This window comes from Phasianus colchicus, chromosome 10 (genome assembly GCF_987193195.1).
Source record: "Phasianus colchicus chromosome 10, bPhaCol1.hap1.1, whole genome shotgun sequence".
NCBI lineage: Eukaryota > Metazoa > Chordata > Aves > Galliformes > Phasianidae > Phasianus > Phasianus colchicus.
Window position 1 is genome coordinate 3,765,176 of NC_143445.1, and position 12,850 is coordinate 3,778,025.

General features: G+C 39.2%; 1 protein-coding gene across 13 annotated transcripts in view; it reads right to left on the bottom strand.

The window, feature by feature from the left end:
* Positions 1-12,850, bottom strand: part of GIGYF2 (GRB10 interacting GYF protein 2) — a 71,028-nt gene that overhangs the window by 43,476 nt on the left and 14,702 nt on the right. For 12 of the 13 annotated variants that reach the window (XM_031604961.2, XM_090147014.1, XM_090147009.1 and 9 more), the window contains 4 exons: positions 11,092-11,187; positions 5,945-6,053; positions 636-747; positions 4-44 (listed from right to left, as the gene is read on the bottom strand). In XM_031604961.2, coding sequence (XP_031460821.1) covers positions 4-44; positions 636-747; positions 5,945-6,053; positions 11,092-11,187 — 358 coding nt within the window. The remainder of the gene's footprint in view (positions 1-3; positions 45-635; positions 748-5,944; positions 6,054-11,091; positions 11,188-12,850) is intronic. The other variant, XM_090147013.1, reaches the window with a different exon arrangement.

Consider the following 12,850-nt stretch of genomic DNA (forward strand, 5'->3'; position numbering starts at 1 on the left):
TACCTGGATCTTTTCGCCCTGGTTTTTCAAAGCGTCTGTCTCCCCTGGAAAGGCAGAATAGAAGTTTCAAATAAGGTTTTAGAACTACTCCATTCATTTTAAGTAAGAGGGGTTTCTTGTTTAGTTTGGGTTGGCATTGGGTTATTTAGATTTTATTTGGTTTTTGTATGTTTTTAAACCAGACCTTGATGGACAGGATTTTTATAGGCCCAGATGATAAGTGAAATTTTCCAGGAATGTCAATATCTGTATCCTTTAGCAACTAAGCACGTTTTTAAGTGTGGCCCTATATCCTATCAATACAAAAGCATCAAGACTAAAAGGCAAAGTGAATCCTTCAGAAATCCATATTTTTTATCCACAAGTTACTGATTTCCATCTTTGTGCCCATTGTTTATATTCTCTTTATAGCTCGTTCCTGCCAGGAGTTTGTCAGAGAAATACTTTAAGTACTCTTCTAGTTGCTCCTGAGTTTCTAGAAAAACAATTGATGGATTCACCCTAGAAATTCAGATGTTCCACTCGCAGGTATGCCTAAGCATCTTTCCTACAACATTTTCATGAAATCAAAAGGCAAAAAAGGCAGCTGAGCAGATGCAAATAGAGAACTTGAGAGGGCTAGAGTTTTCTGTTACCTTTCCTCCCAACTCTGTGATCTGTGCATTTCCCTGCCCCCTCCTCGCCCAAATCCACCCTCCACTTCATCAAAACTTCTTTGGTAGAAACCGCTTTCTCCTCGGCCTCTGCCTGAAAAGACAAAAACACAAATGTTTGAATAAATAATAACAGAAGCTTAGTCAGGTAGGTTGCCCTTTCCAGTTGTCCCTTGCATTCTTAAGCCCCAGAGCAATTACCTGGGGGCAAAGAACAAAAAAAATCAAAAACTTAGAAGTCTCATACAAAAACTCTTATCAAAGCAGCATAAGGTCAGACAGAACAGGCGAACAATTCTGCAGTCAGTGCTGCATAGAAAAACACAAAACATACATACCCAGCAGAAACTACCAAACAAGGATGCACTGCTCCCAACACCCACTACATGTGCACTTTACACACATGAAAATCAGCTTGCTTTTAACAGCAGCATTCAGTGTAAAGGTACCACACTGCAGCTGCGCTTATAATTACTGCTGTCAAAGTTAACAAGGGAGGAGGAGGAGGCTTCATCACTGTACCACTCTTCAGTTCCAATGATTGCCAGCAGAAGTCCCCCAAGGAGAAGAAGAATCACAAGATGGGTACAAGGCAGACAACATCTTGTTACTACAAGACAACTGTTACTACTAACCTACCACCTGCTCCTGTGGCTACCAAGTATCAAGCTTCAAGTCAGAAAGTGAAGCATCTGGAAGCACACCTTCAGTGTTTGGGTAGGGCTGTTTTGCTAAACGGAATAACGCAACAAAAACACCTGCTGTTGGAGGTAACTTCCAGACTGGTGAGATAAACTGGCCTGCCTGATTCAGCATGGCTGTGCTACATAAATGCAGGTGGAGGCAAAGGTGCTGACTGAGAAGTCAAGGCAAGAGAACAATTAGCAATTGTACCAGAAACATAAATACCTTCACTAAGGGAGGTCTGATACTACAACGCTGACAAAAGATAAGTGCAAAGTTAAGCTGCAAACACAAGGAGAAGTAAAAACATGACAACACCAATAGCAGCATGATGTCAAGGCATTATGGGTCTCCTAAAATCCTGCAGTTCTTCAGAGACAAACTCCAGAAAATTTTAAACATTTCATACAATGACTTCTTTGCCCAGTTTCTTCTGTGCAGGAGAGCTCTCTTCCTCCCTGTCATACAAGATGATAATATCAGAACAGCTCACAAGAGAAAGCCATAGGCAGTCAGAGCCAACACAAACTTGCCTCCCATCTCTGAGGCACTGGAAGTGAAAAGATGCAGGCCCTTTCCCTACAAAATCAGATGTCCTTTCCTGTTTTTTTACAGTGAAGGACAGCAGTATCTGTGCTGTTGTCTTGCAGCACATGGAAGTCCAAATGCACTCTGGTTATTAACAACACATACAGCTAGTAGAGCTAGCAGTACAGAGCTGTCATTGTTGGAATTAAAAGATAACCTTGAAAAAAAGAAAACAACAAAAGCAACTGATCTCAGCAATTCACCCCAAGGCCGTCTTTGGGTCCCAGAGCTACCAATGCCACACAGCACTAGAAAGGACCTACTGAACCTGTCACCTGGTATTGCCACCCTCCTTCAGTGCATTCTCAAGGGAACACTGCCTGGGGTGTGCTTGGTTAGACATGTGCACCTCCAGCACAAACCAACCAGATGGCTGCATGGCAACCACACTACACTGATATTCATTCCACAAGCCACAGGAGTAAGCAGCTAAAGAAAACTGTTGATAAAGTCAGTAACTCAGTATTTATGTACTCAGATTACTCTGAGTAGATGACTCTGACCAGAAAGTGCACACTAGGACACACCTAATACTGACAACAGAAAATACATATTTTTAAAATGTAAAGCTTGTGGTGATAGTTAAAACACATGCAAATACACTGTTTGTAACTCTGCCTTTGTTTTTTGTTTTTTTTTTTTGGCCAATAAATCCAGAGCCACCTGCTTATTTTCTGTACCATGCCATTTTCAAGTAATAAGGCATATAGGGAGCTGAATGTTGAAGTGTTGCTGCTGAATAGTAAAATTGGTTTTGAATAATAAGTATGAAATGCCAAGTCACAAAATGCCAACGAACAAAGGAGTTGAGTATAGCAGCTGTGCCACTTGTAAGTCAGTCATTCCTTAAAAACTTACATTATTTTAACTGTCATTATAAAAGCAATGCAACAAGGAATTTCATGCAATTGGAGGAAGACTGGAGTTTAGGATCAGCTACTATAGTATAATACTACCGTGCAGGAAGAGCAGGATAGGTGTAGGTCAATTATAGCTACTTGGTTAAGAGAAATTTCCACTTTCACACCACTCACATGCTTTCAAAAAGCACCAAGGACAGATTACAAATGGGAACGGGGGAGGAAGACGAAAGAGCTCTAATGAGCAGCAAAGCATTCTTCTTAAAGATCTTCACCAAACAGGGCAACAGCTACAAAACAAGGTGTCTGTAGCCCTGCAGCCCATTTCTGGGACTACTTCAATCTCTACTTGTCTGAAGCTCTTATTCATGAATGCTGACATTCCAGTCCAGCTGCACAAAGAACAGGCTTAGCTACACACCACAGGGAGCTCCCAGGAAAACAAGTCAATTAGGAAAAGGTCACGTGCAAGTGCTTGGATTTCTTTAGATGATCCAACTTCAGAACTGAATTAGAAGTTTTGTATTCATGTTCTGACACAAGGCACATGCAGTACTGACGATGGCAGCCTCACTCTGCAAATGGTTTTTATGAGCAACACCAACTGGTAATTCATCATATGGTCAAACATTTTCACAACAAAGCAGGCACCACACAGGGAGCTGTGCATTGCTTATCAGCCAGACACGATCCTTCTCAATAAAGCACAAGATGACTATGGAAAAGTATTACCAAGTGTTAGTTGTAACTTTAAATAGCTGGGAGTGAAGTTACACTTAAAGAGTTCTGGCAACCTTTAGGGTAGTTTATCTGTTCCTCCCTTCATCCATCTTTGTCACAGATTCCTTCTCACACTCTCCCAAACACTAACACTTTTTGACTCTGCCTTAGTTGAAGAAACTCCTATCTCACTGTACATGCTAATTCCTCCCTGGAGCTATGGCTGTGCAAGTTGTTTCAAGACAGAAATCCTGTTTTGGTGAAGCTGAAGCAGGAAACCAACCAGCAAAAGCTTTGTTGTGTATGGCGATGCAAAGTTTGCAAACAGTCCCAAGTAATGCTTTGAACCCAGGCAACTTTGCAGGGCAACAAAGAAGAATGTTTACCAACTGTTAAACACGGCACTTCATTTAATGAAAAAGCCAGAAAGATCTTGTCATTGTAGTTCAACAGAACAACTGCATATAAGGTTTGCTGTTTGCAAGCCAGGAGCTACTTTTACAAGTTAGTTTCACTAGTCCTGTGCTAAGTCTTTCATAAGTAACTATTAGAAAGGAAGTCCTCAAATACAAAAACATTACGTCTGTGATATTAAGAATCTACAGTTTTGTTCTGGCAGAAACCCAAGATTTCTTTGCTGAGATAGAGCAGCTTTGGTAAGGCTCATCATGCACAGAGCTCAAGCTGATGGTCCCAGAAGGCAAAGGGACAGAGCAGAAGATCCAAGCTGCAGCCAGAATCAACAAGAGGGAAAGCTCAGTAATTTCCTGTTTTCATCTGTATCAAGAATGAAAAGTGAGTGAGGTAAGAAGTGGAGAAGCTTATCCTTTGTCATTCAGCTGGAAGAAAGAGTGGCAGAGCAGCCTAACAAGCACAGCACGTAAAGATTCATACAAAAAGGATGAAATGAGAAAGAAAGCAAAAATGAGAACTAACACTTCTTAACAACTTAAACTTGAAGTACAAAAACACAGGAGCATACACAGCAGAAGCTTTCAAATGTTCTTAATAACACTGCATAAATTTTACATTGTATTCACAAGTGTAATCAATCAAACTTTATTACCAAACAAATATATACATAGAGGGAAATCTTAAGCAATGGCAAAGCTGGGTAAGGAGTTGTATTTTGCCACATTTAACCTTGTGAACTCACCGAGACTACTGGAGGCAATTAAAAACAACTCACTCTCACTGCATAAGGATAAACATTTGCAATGCATCTAGAGAGAAACAGCTAGCACATATTCCAAGGGAGAGCTAACCACGGATGGCAGCAAGGCAAGTTGCACATTTCGGGCACACAGCAAAAAGAACAGCAGCACTGTTCAAATGCAACAGAAACATAAAGCACAGATAAGACTCATCCCACGTCTACATATGCACACACACTTTTTTCATTCCAGTAAGCCCACAGAACCTGATAAATAAAAGAATGATAAATAAAAAGGAAGTGAAACAGAATCGGGAGGCAACCTCAACAATTACATATGTGTGTCTTTGAGAAACAACAAGAGGACATACAATGACCTATGGATACATAAGAGATGTAGAACTAAGGAGGGAAGACAATTAAGGAGTAAAAATAAATGAGAGCACTAATCAAGTCTAAGTACAACTCCCATCAGGCATTTCAACTATATATGGAAGCAGTGTCTGAAGACATCACTGAAAATCTCACCCTCTAAAAATTGGTAAAAAAATTAAATGATAGGAACACAATAGAACATTCATTCGAGCATCTACAAAGACAGAGTAACTAATTATTCTTGATATTTTTAAGCTATTAGCTTCCAGTATTCTAGATAAAACCCATCACATTCACATCAGCATACATACTGATAGGGAACCACTAAAAGGAGTTCAGGATTTAACATTGGTTTGAACCTAGTGACAGTGCTTGAGGCCTTTTCTCCATTTACTCACAAATACTCGAAATCAGCCAAGCCAAGATACCAACTGTAGCAGTGCACTAAAAATTTTTCCCAAAACAAACTGAATTTAATCTTTCACTATCTCCTTGTGCTTCTTCTTGCCATATTAACAGATAAAAATGACTCTTTGGAACACTGAATGCCACCTATAATCTTAATGTTTTAACTAGATTCATGGATTCTTTTCTCCCACCCCACAGACCTGTTTCATACCCTTAAAGTTATGTTTAACAGTTCTGAATGAATTCCCTGTCCCTACCTGAAGCTACCTTTCTTTTTGCTTTCCATGCCCAAAGATACAAAAGAGGCACCTGATATGCATTAGGAGAGCATACAGAACTATCACTGAGAATCCAGCCTTCATTCTTTGAAGCCTTTCCTGTAAGATCTCGTCCTAAGTGAAAATAAACCCATCGGGAGAAACTACTACTGAGCTTCGTCTAACATCAGTTGGAAGTTTTAAACTGGATGAGCTGCACTGCAGGACACCCCACTGACAGCTCACCTCGACCTCTGGAGGAACTTCGACCTCGAGGAGCCCCTACCACCGTTCCTCCTCCACGTCCCGTCAACCGCAGGACAGCGGCACTGTTTACAGACATGGAGAAATTTCTCTGTCAAGAAGAAGAGAGGCAAGGTGAGATTCGATTACAAACACTTCCCATTTCACAAATACAGCCCAATACCAGTTCTGCTTTCTTTGTGTTTATCACCAATCTCTACAACAGACTAACACTGACAAGTAAAAGGACCCCTTGGGAACATTAACAGCTGAAGTGGTCCATAAGAGCATCTTTACCAATATTATTGCTCCAAGGTTACTTACCTGACACTTCCATGCTCTGAAGGTACCAAGTGAGCATCTACTTCTTTATTAGATCATTCAGCTAATTAGAACACCAGCAGCTTTAAACGCTGCCATTCGGTTGCAAAAAGTGATTGATATTCGACAGCATTGATGAGGAGCAATTCTAAACCCATTTCTTATAAAGCAATAACATGCAAAGAGCAACAAGATCTGAATACAATTGTGTGCACTGCTTCTATTTACCTTTGAATAAATAACTACTTTTTTTCTCTAAATGTATCATAGTAGTAACAATATTAGGGGAAAACTGCAAGTGTTAAAGGCCTCTGAAATGAAAGTGATACTCCTTTTCAGGAAGACAAGGAACATGGATACAATTTGAATAAGTAATGACTGAAGAAAAAGCCACCACAACAGTATGGATAACTCTAACTCCTTCCCCATTTTCAGAGCACAAATAGTTTGGAAAAAAACCTGTTTGTGCCAGAAAACAAGATCAAGAAATATTAACAAGCAAACCTGAATTCACATGCTTTCCAAATACAAGCTTTAAGTAACATACAGAGGACTCAACAGCTGTCCATGGCTTCTTGAAAGAACTCAAAAGAGGCAAATTGCTTCCACGAACTCCAATTACTACACATTTGAAGGTCTTCAAAGAACAAGGAGACAAGAAATTAGATTTGAAATCTACATGGCTAACATCAAAACCAGCAGGAATATGAAGGAATTTTAGCCTACTTCAAAATCAGATCTAATTACTTGGAATGTTCTTTCTACGAAAGAAATCTTTCAAGAGATAAATGGTAACTAAGTAGATCTCACAAGAAAAGTCCAGTAGCAAATCCACACCTAAAATCCACTGCAGAACAGCAGGATAAACTGCCAGTAAACGTGATTTGATTTTCCTAGCTCAAAACTGATAACAATCACTTCAACATCAAGCCACAATGAATCACCTCAATTTGCCTCTAAGGAAATCACTACCTTTCCTGCTGTGAACACTTCTGAGGGCTTTTTTTAAGCAGTTAATTTTTTTTTTTCCACTGTTGGTTTGATTTTGTTTTTAAAACTCATGAACTCTTTTCTACAATGCTGCAGATTAAGTTACTACCAGCAAAACATGCCAACTGTGGGCTTTGTTTGACTAGAAGACATCCATCCTACAAAGCATATGGAACAGATAAACAAAATAGCCATGCTCAAAACAGGAGAACAGGAAACACTATTCAGAAAAGTCTACAACAGCTGGTCAACTACTCCACTTGACAGCTGATAATGAAGATAAGGAAATAAAAGTCCTACCATCACTTCTTTTTTTAATTAAAAGACAAAAACACAGATCAAGAGACTACTTAAACTGGCACTTCTACAAATGATTTTCATTTCTTCAAAAAATGAAGAATTCCAATTTTGTTTTAGAGTCATTTTAAAATCATTACCTACGATCTCTACCATGAACTGTCTTACAGGAACTGATTTCATTTTATTCAACCAGTATCTATAAGCATCTTTTTTTCTTTATTATTTGAAAATCTGAATGCCAATAAGAACACAGATCAGTATGGATGCTTCAGATAGTCTTCTGTCTTTCTGTCAGACCTCCAGGAGTTCTGACAAGTGCTCCAGCTATGGAAGTTTCTACTCATCTAAAGCACACATTAGTTCACATCCAGTATTTTATTACTAAAAAACTAAGCTGCTAATCAGATTCACTGTTCTGTGTAAGAGATTCCTTTTAGATATCTTCTCCATTTACAACAAGATGAATGAAACTTCTTCAAAAAAAAATCAGTGTTTAACTCACTTGCCTGCCTAAACACTGAACAAATTCTCCCCATTTCTTCAACTGCGTGTGGCTTGCTGTGGTGAAGATACAATGCTCAGAACACAGCTAATGATGACAATCAACATAGAAAGATCATAAAAGGTAAAAGAAGCAAAGTCAAAAAAGTACAGATCAGCAGGAAGGCTTTTTGCACTACCTCAGTGTCCATCCCTGACGCTGCACACCGTAGTGCAAAGCCACCCTAAAAGGGTCTCAATTCATTCTTACCTAGTAAGTGGAGAATTACCCCAATAAACAAAAATAGAAACACAACTGTAAATACACACACACCAAAAAAGATATTTACTAAGATCCCGAGATTCCTTCTCCACAAGCAGATCTTCAGATTAAGACAACTGAATTCCTTCCTAAACCAAACACGAACAAGGAGAAGGATCAAGCTGCAGTACTGCCAGGGGTGACCTTGGAAACCTCTGCAAAAGCAATCTGCAGAAACCCCTTTTCAAAAAGGCAGGTTCCTTGAAAACAGATCTTCTACAAATCTATAATCTCATGCACTAAAACTTACTATAAGATCAATCAGTTGAATTCTATGTTAGCCCACCACCCTCATCACAAATGGTGTTCTACATAATGGATAAAAAGCACATCCTTAACAGAGGGTACTGCAGCCACAAGTATCTGACTACAGTTAAATTTAATAGGCATAAACAAATACAACCTTGAATTCATATCGCTGACATGATTTATCTTTGCCTCTAGCTACCATACCTAAATCTACTTGAGAAATGTCATGCAAGTTCTTCCTAGGCATACTATATACACAACCTACAATGCTGTCAGGAGCACAACTCCCAGGCTGCAATCAAGAGCTGCTGTGAATCCATAGCTAGACTGGTTCAGCATTTACTGAACATAGCTGTGGTCAAGTCTGTGTACTGCTCACTCTGTCCTCTACAGGACTCTAAAAATCACTGCCCTTCAAGTTCTGATAAAGCTATATTGCCTTCAATATTTATGAAGGAAGAATCAAGTTGTTTTAAACTCTTCATTATCACTCTTACTTGAAGGAGTCTTCCTGTACCATGACTATCAGCAAATCCATTCATATTCACCTCAAGATCGCTTATGAACACACACCACACATTCTCAATGACAAGCAATGTTAATCACATCATGGGAGTACAAACATCAGGAATTTCTGCTTGTCTTTGTAACAGTTTGCTTCACATCTCAAACAAATCAGTCACAAAGGGGAAAAAAATCCAGAATCACTTAAGGAAAAAAGATAAGTTTGCATCCTCTGGATCCTCAGAAAGCATTAAAAAAAGATTTAAAATAGATATATGGACCTCTTCTCAGAGACAGATTAGCACTTCTATGGAGAATGCAGAGCACTGTTAAGCACACCATGAAGATGACTGTAAAATTAAACATGAGAATAGGCAGAAGAAAACAGAGGCAATGCATGCCAACTCCTCAGAAACTGTCAAGACTGATGAAACACTGAGAGCTACCACAGAGCTCCACCTAAAGGAGGCCTACAACAAAGCCAGAGAGAGACTCTTTCAGGGAGTACTGCAATAGGACCAGGCTCAGAAGCACTTGTCATCTTCACCTGTGCTAGAGACTACTCTGCACATCAACAACACAGCCTTAAACTGCTATAATTCTTCCTGGATAACATCATGACAATTAGCACGAATGAACATCTCCTTTGACTGTAAAAGGCATGTAGTTCACTATCTAAATGACCCCACTGTTTATCAGAACAAAAAATATGTCCAAAAGTTTATTTAACACCAAGGTTCAGCATCCTGGTGTGCTACTGTGTGCCCAGCTGACCAATTCCTGGGCTCACTGACCAAATCCCTCCTGGTTCAACTGAAGAATGGAAGCCAGGCTAAGGTTTCCCATAAAAGCAAATCCTCAATCTCAGTTGCCTTTTAAGACAACAACTCTGATAAGAAGTGCCTACAATGCATTTACAAAAACATAAATATGGCTGCTGATTAACAGCTAAACTACTAGCACACTATGTCAGAGGACAGCATACTAAAAAAAAAATATAAACCAACACTGAAGAGGAAGGAACTTCAGAAAAGATGAAGAGGATATGTCAGAATCCCAGGACACAAACATGATGGGAAGAAAAAAAATTAATACAAGGCAGCATGGGGTAAAAGAATGAGGATGCTCTAAAGTCCTAAATATCATCACTTCCCAACTCCTGCTAAAGAAGCAAGCTACACTCTTATCAGCAAAATTGGATTTCTGTTATTAGAAAAGAACAACCACCACAAGCCATGGTATTGTGAAGAAAAGTGTGAAGGAGTAATATATCAGAGAGTAACTGCATACTGAGAAGTTCTGAAAATTCATAGAGAATAAGCTCAGAGTCAGAAATCTGAGGCATTAAGACAGAGCATGGCAGACAACTTCCCTCGCTATGAGCTAGCTTGAAAGTAAGGAATTTCAAACTACTCAGAGCACTAAACCTTGAAATAGAATCTTGTGGACCACCAATTCTCACCCTTACACTTCTCACTTATAAGTACTGAAACCAAACAAGAAAATAATCAAGCAGCTGCTTACATATGAAGTAGTTCACATTTCTTTGGAACTTTTAGCACTCTTAATAGGCAAAAGACTTCAACACTTCTCCAAAGACCACAAGCTAGTTTCCAGAACTTAGATACTTTAGAGAAGGTGGCCCAAAATTGCAAAGTTTCACTTACTTGAAAATGTTGTGTACTTAAAAAAAAAAAAATGAAATACTACTCAGAAGATGATCCTGGATTTAATAAATTGTTCTGTAGATAGCAGAGCAGTATACAGAAAGTATCTGTTCAAACTTAAGATAACCCATGAGTACAAATATAATTCTAGCATGTTTTCAGAATCCCCTTGCCTTAAGTCTACCAACTTCAGATGTGGGGTCTTAACACATTTTATGGTTTTAACAGAGGCATACTCTTTATTTTCCTTTTGCCTTAATAACAGCCCACATTCATTTTTATTTTAAAGAATCCTATCTTTCTGTAAGGATACAAACCTGTTCTTCTTCTGTAAAAGGTACAAGTGCCAGTGGTGGCAGGGGCTCCTCTTGTAAAATAGGCAGAAACTCCTTATCCAGAAGGTCTGAAGGTATCTGTATGAAAGTAAATGGACAATTACTTGATATGCCCTGGTAATTACAGTTCAGTGATAAAGCAACATGCATCAATTCACACAACATTTTTTATCCTGTTAACTGTCACCACCCAGTACAGCAGTACTTTCAATAACATAACTGGAGTGGATGCAACTCCACTAAGAATATACTTCTCCAGAAAAAAAAAAAGCCTTCTAGACAAAATATCTGACACATTTACCACCCACAACCAAACTATGTAAAGCATCATATGCACCAATGTTCCAAATTGCACGCAAGTCCAATGCAAATCTGAACAAGGTGAAATTTCAAATGGTAAACAATTCTTTTCTAAGTGCAGTGCAAATCTGTACATGGATTTTTATTTAGTATATTAGCAGAATTCACATACATTGTTTCTGAGGTTGTATTTGATTTTACAATGAAGATTTCCAACTTACGATCAGCAAAGAGAAGAAAAAAGTAAAATAAAATTAAGCAATGAACACTAATCATGATTTAAAATACAAATGAGTTTGAACACAATTTTTAATGGCATGTCCATCAAAAGATGTGTCCTTGAACATGTGGACAAACTACAATTACTGCCAAGTGAGTTCTGATGATGCCAACAGAGAACACCGCTTCAAGAATATCTAGCTTAAAACAGAAGAGAGGGAGAAGTCTGACAATTTCAGTTGAAGTGTGCCCTCCATGAGAACCTGAAGGAACATATGGAGCTGCAATAGGGGAGGCACAGGTTGGATCTCCAGAAAAGGCTCTTCACTGAGAGGGTGAACAGGCACTAAAACAGCCTCCACATGGAAGTGGTCATGGCTTGCTGGAGTTCAAGAAATGTCACAGAATGGCTTAGGTTGGAAAGGACCTTGAAGATCACCCAATTACCCCTGCTGTGGGCAGGGTTGCCATCCCCTATATCAGGCTGCCCAGGGCCCCATCCAACCTGGCCTTGAGTGTTGTCTCCACTCCACTCAAGGATGAAGCATTTCTCTGGAAAACACCCTCAGCCACAATCTGATTTCTGGATGGTTTTGTGTGGTGTCAGGAGTTGGGACACTGAATGCCCTTGAATCTGTGTATAAGCAATGCAAGGCCCCCAGCACCGTATAAAAACACCAGTACATTCACACTAAGAGGTGTGCATACAACTCTACTAACAAAGCTAATCTGCAACTGCAGTTCTCACTGTCCCTCCCTGACTCACAGGTAAGGATCCTGAAGGGATTCAGACTCTCAAGTTACTGTGTCTGCTGCAACAATACACTAATCTTCATTTATCCCATGTTTACAAACACAGCAGGAATGACTCCTTTACCCGAAATACCCTCAGAAATATGATATCTCCATCATATTCTTCACTTGTAATTCAACTAGATGAAAGTTAACTTTCTTTTTTTTCCCCCACATTGTTGTATAACATGTGCTGGACTGTATTGTGACTTCACTCCCAGAGAAAAGGACTGCTGACTGGGCTGGCTACCTGCTAAACTTAACTGTCTTAAGTGAAAATAAACAGGGAGCTCTCACTTTTTTTTTTTTTTTTTTAAAGTGGTGTGTTACTGCAACTGACTGTCTGAATTTCAAGTTGAATCAATGAATTGTTTTAATTATATTAAATAAAATGCTACTAAGGCAAGAAAATCTGCTTGGTTGCAAAGGG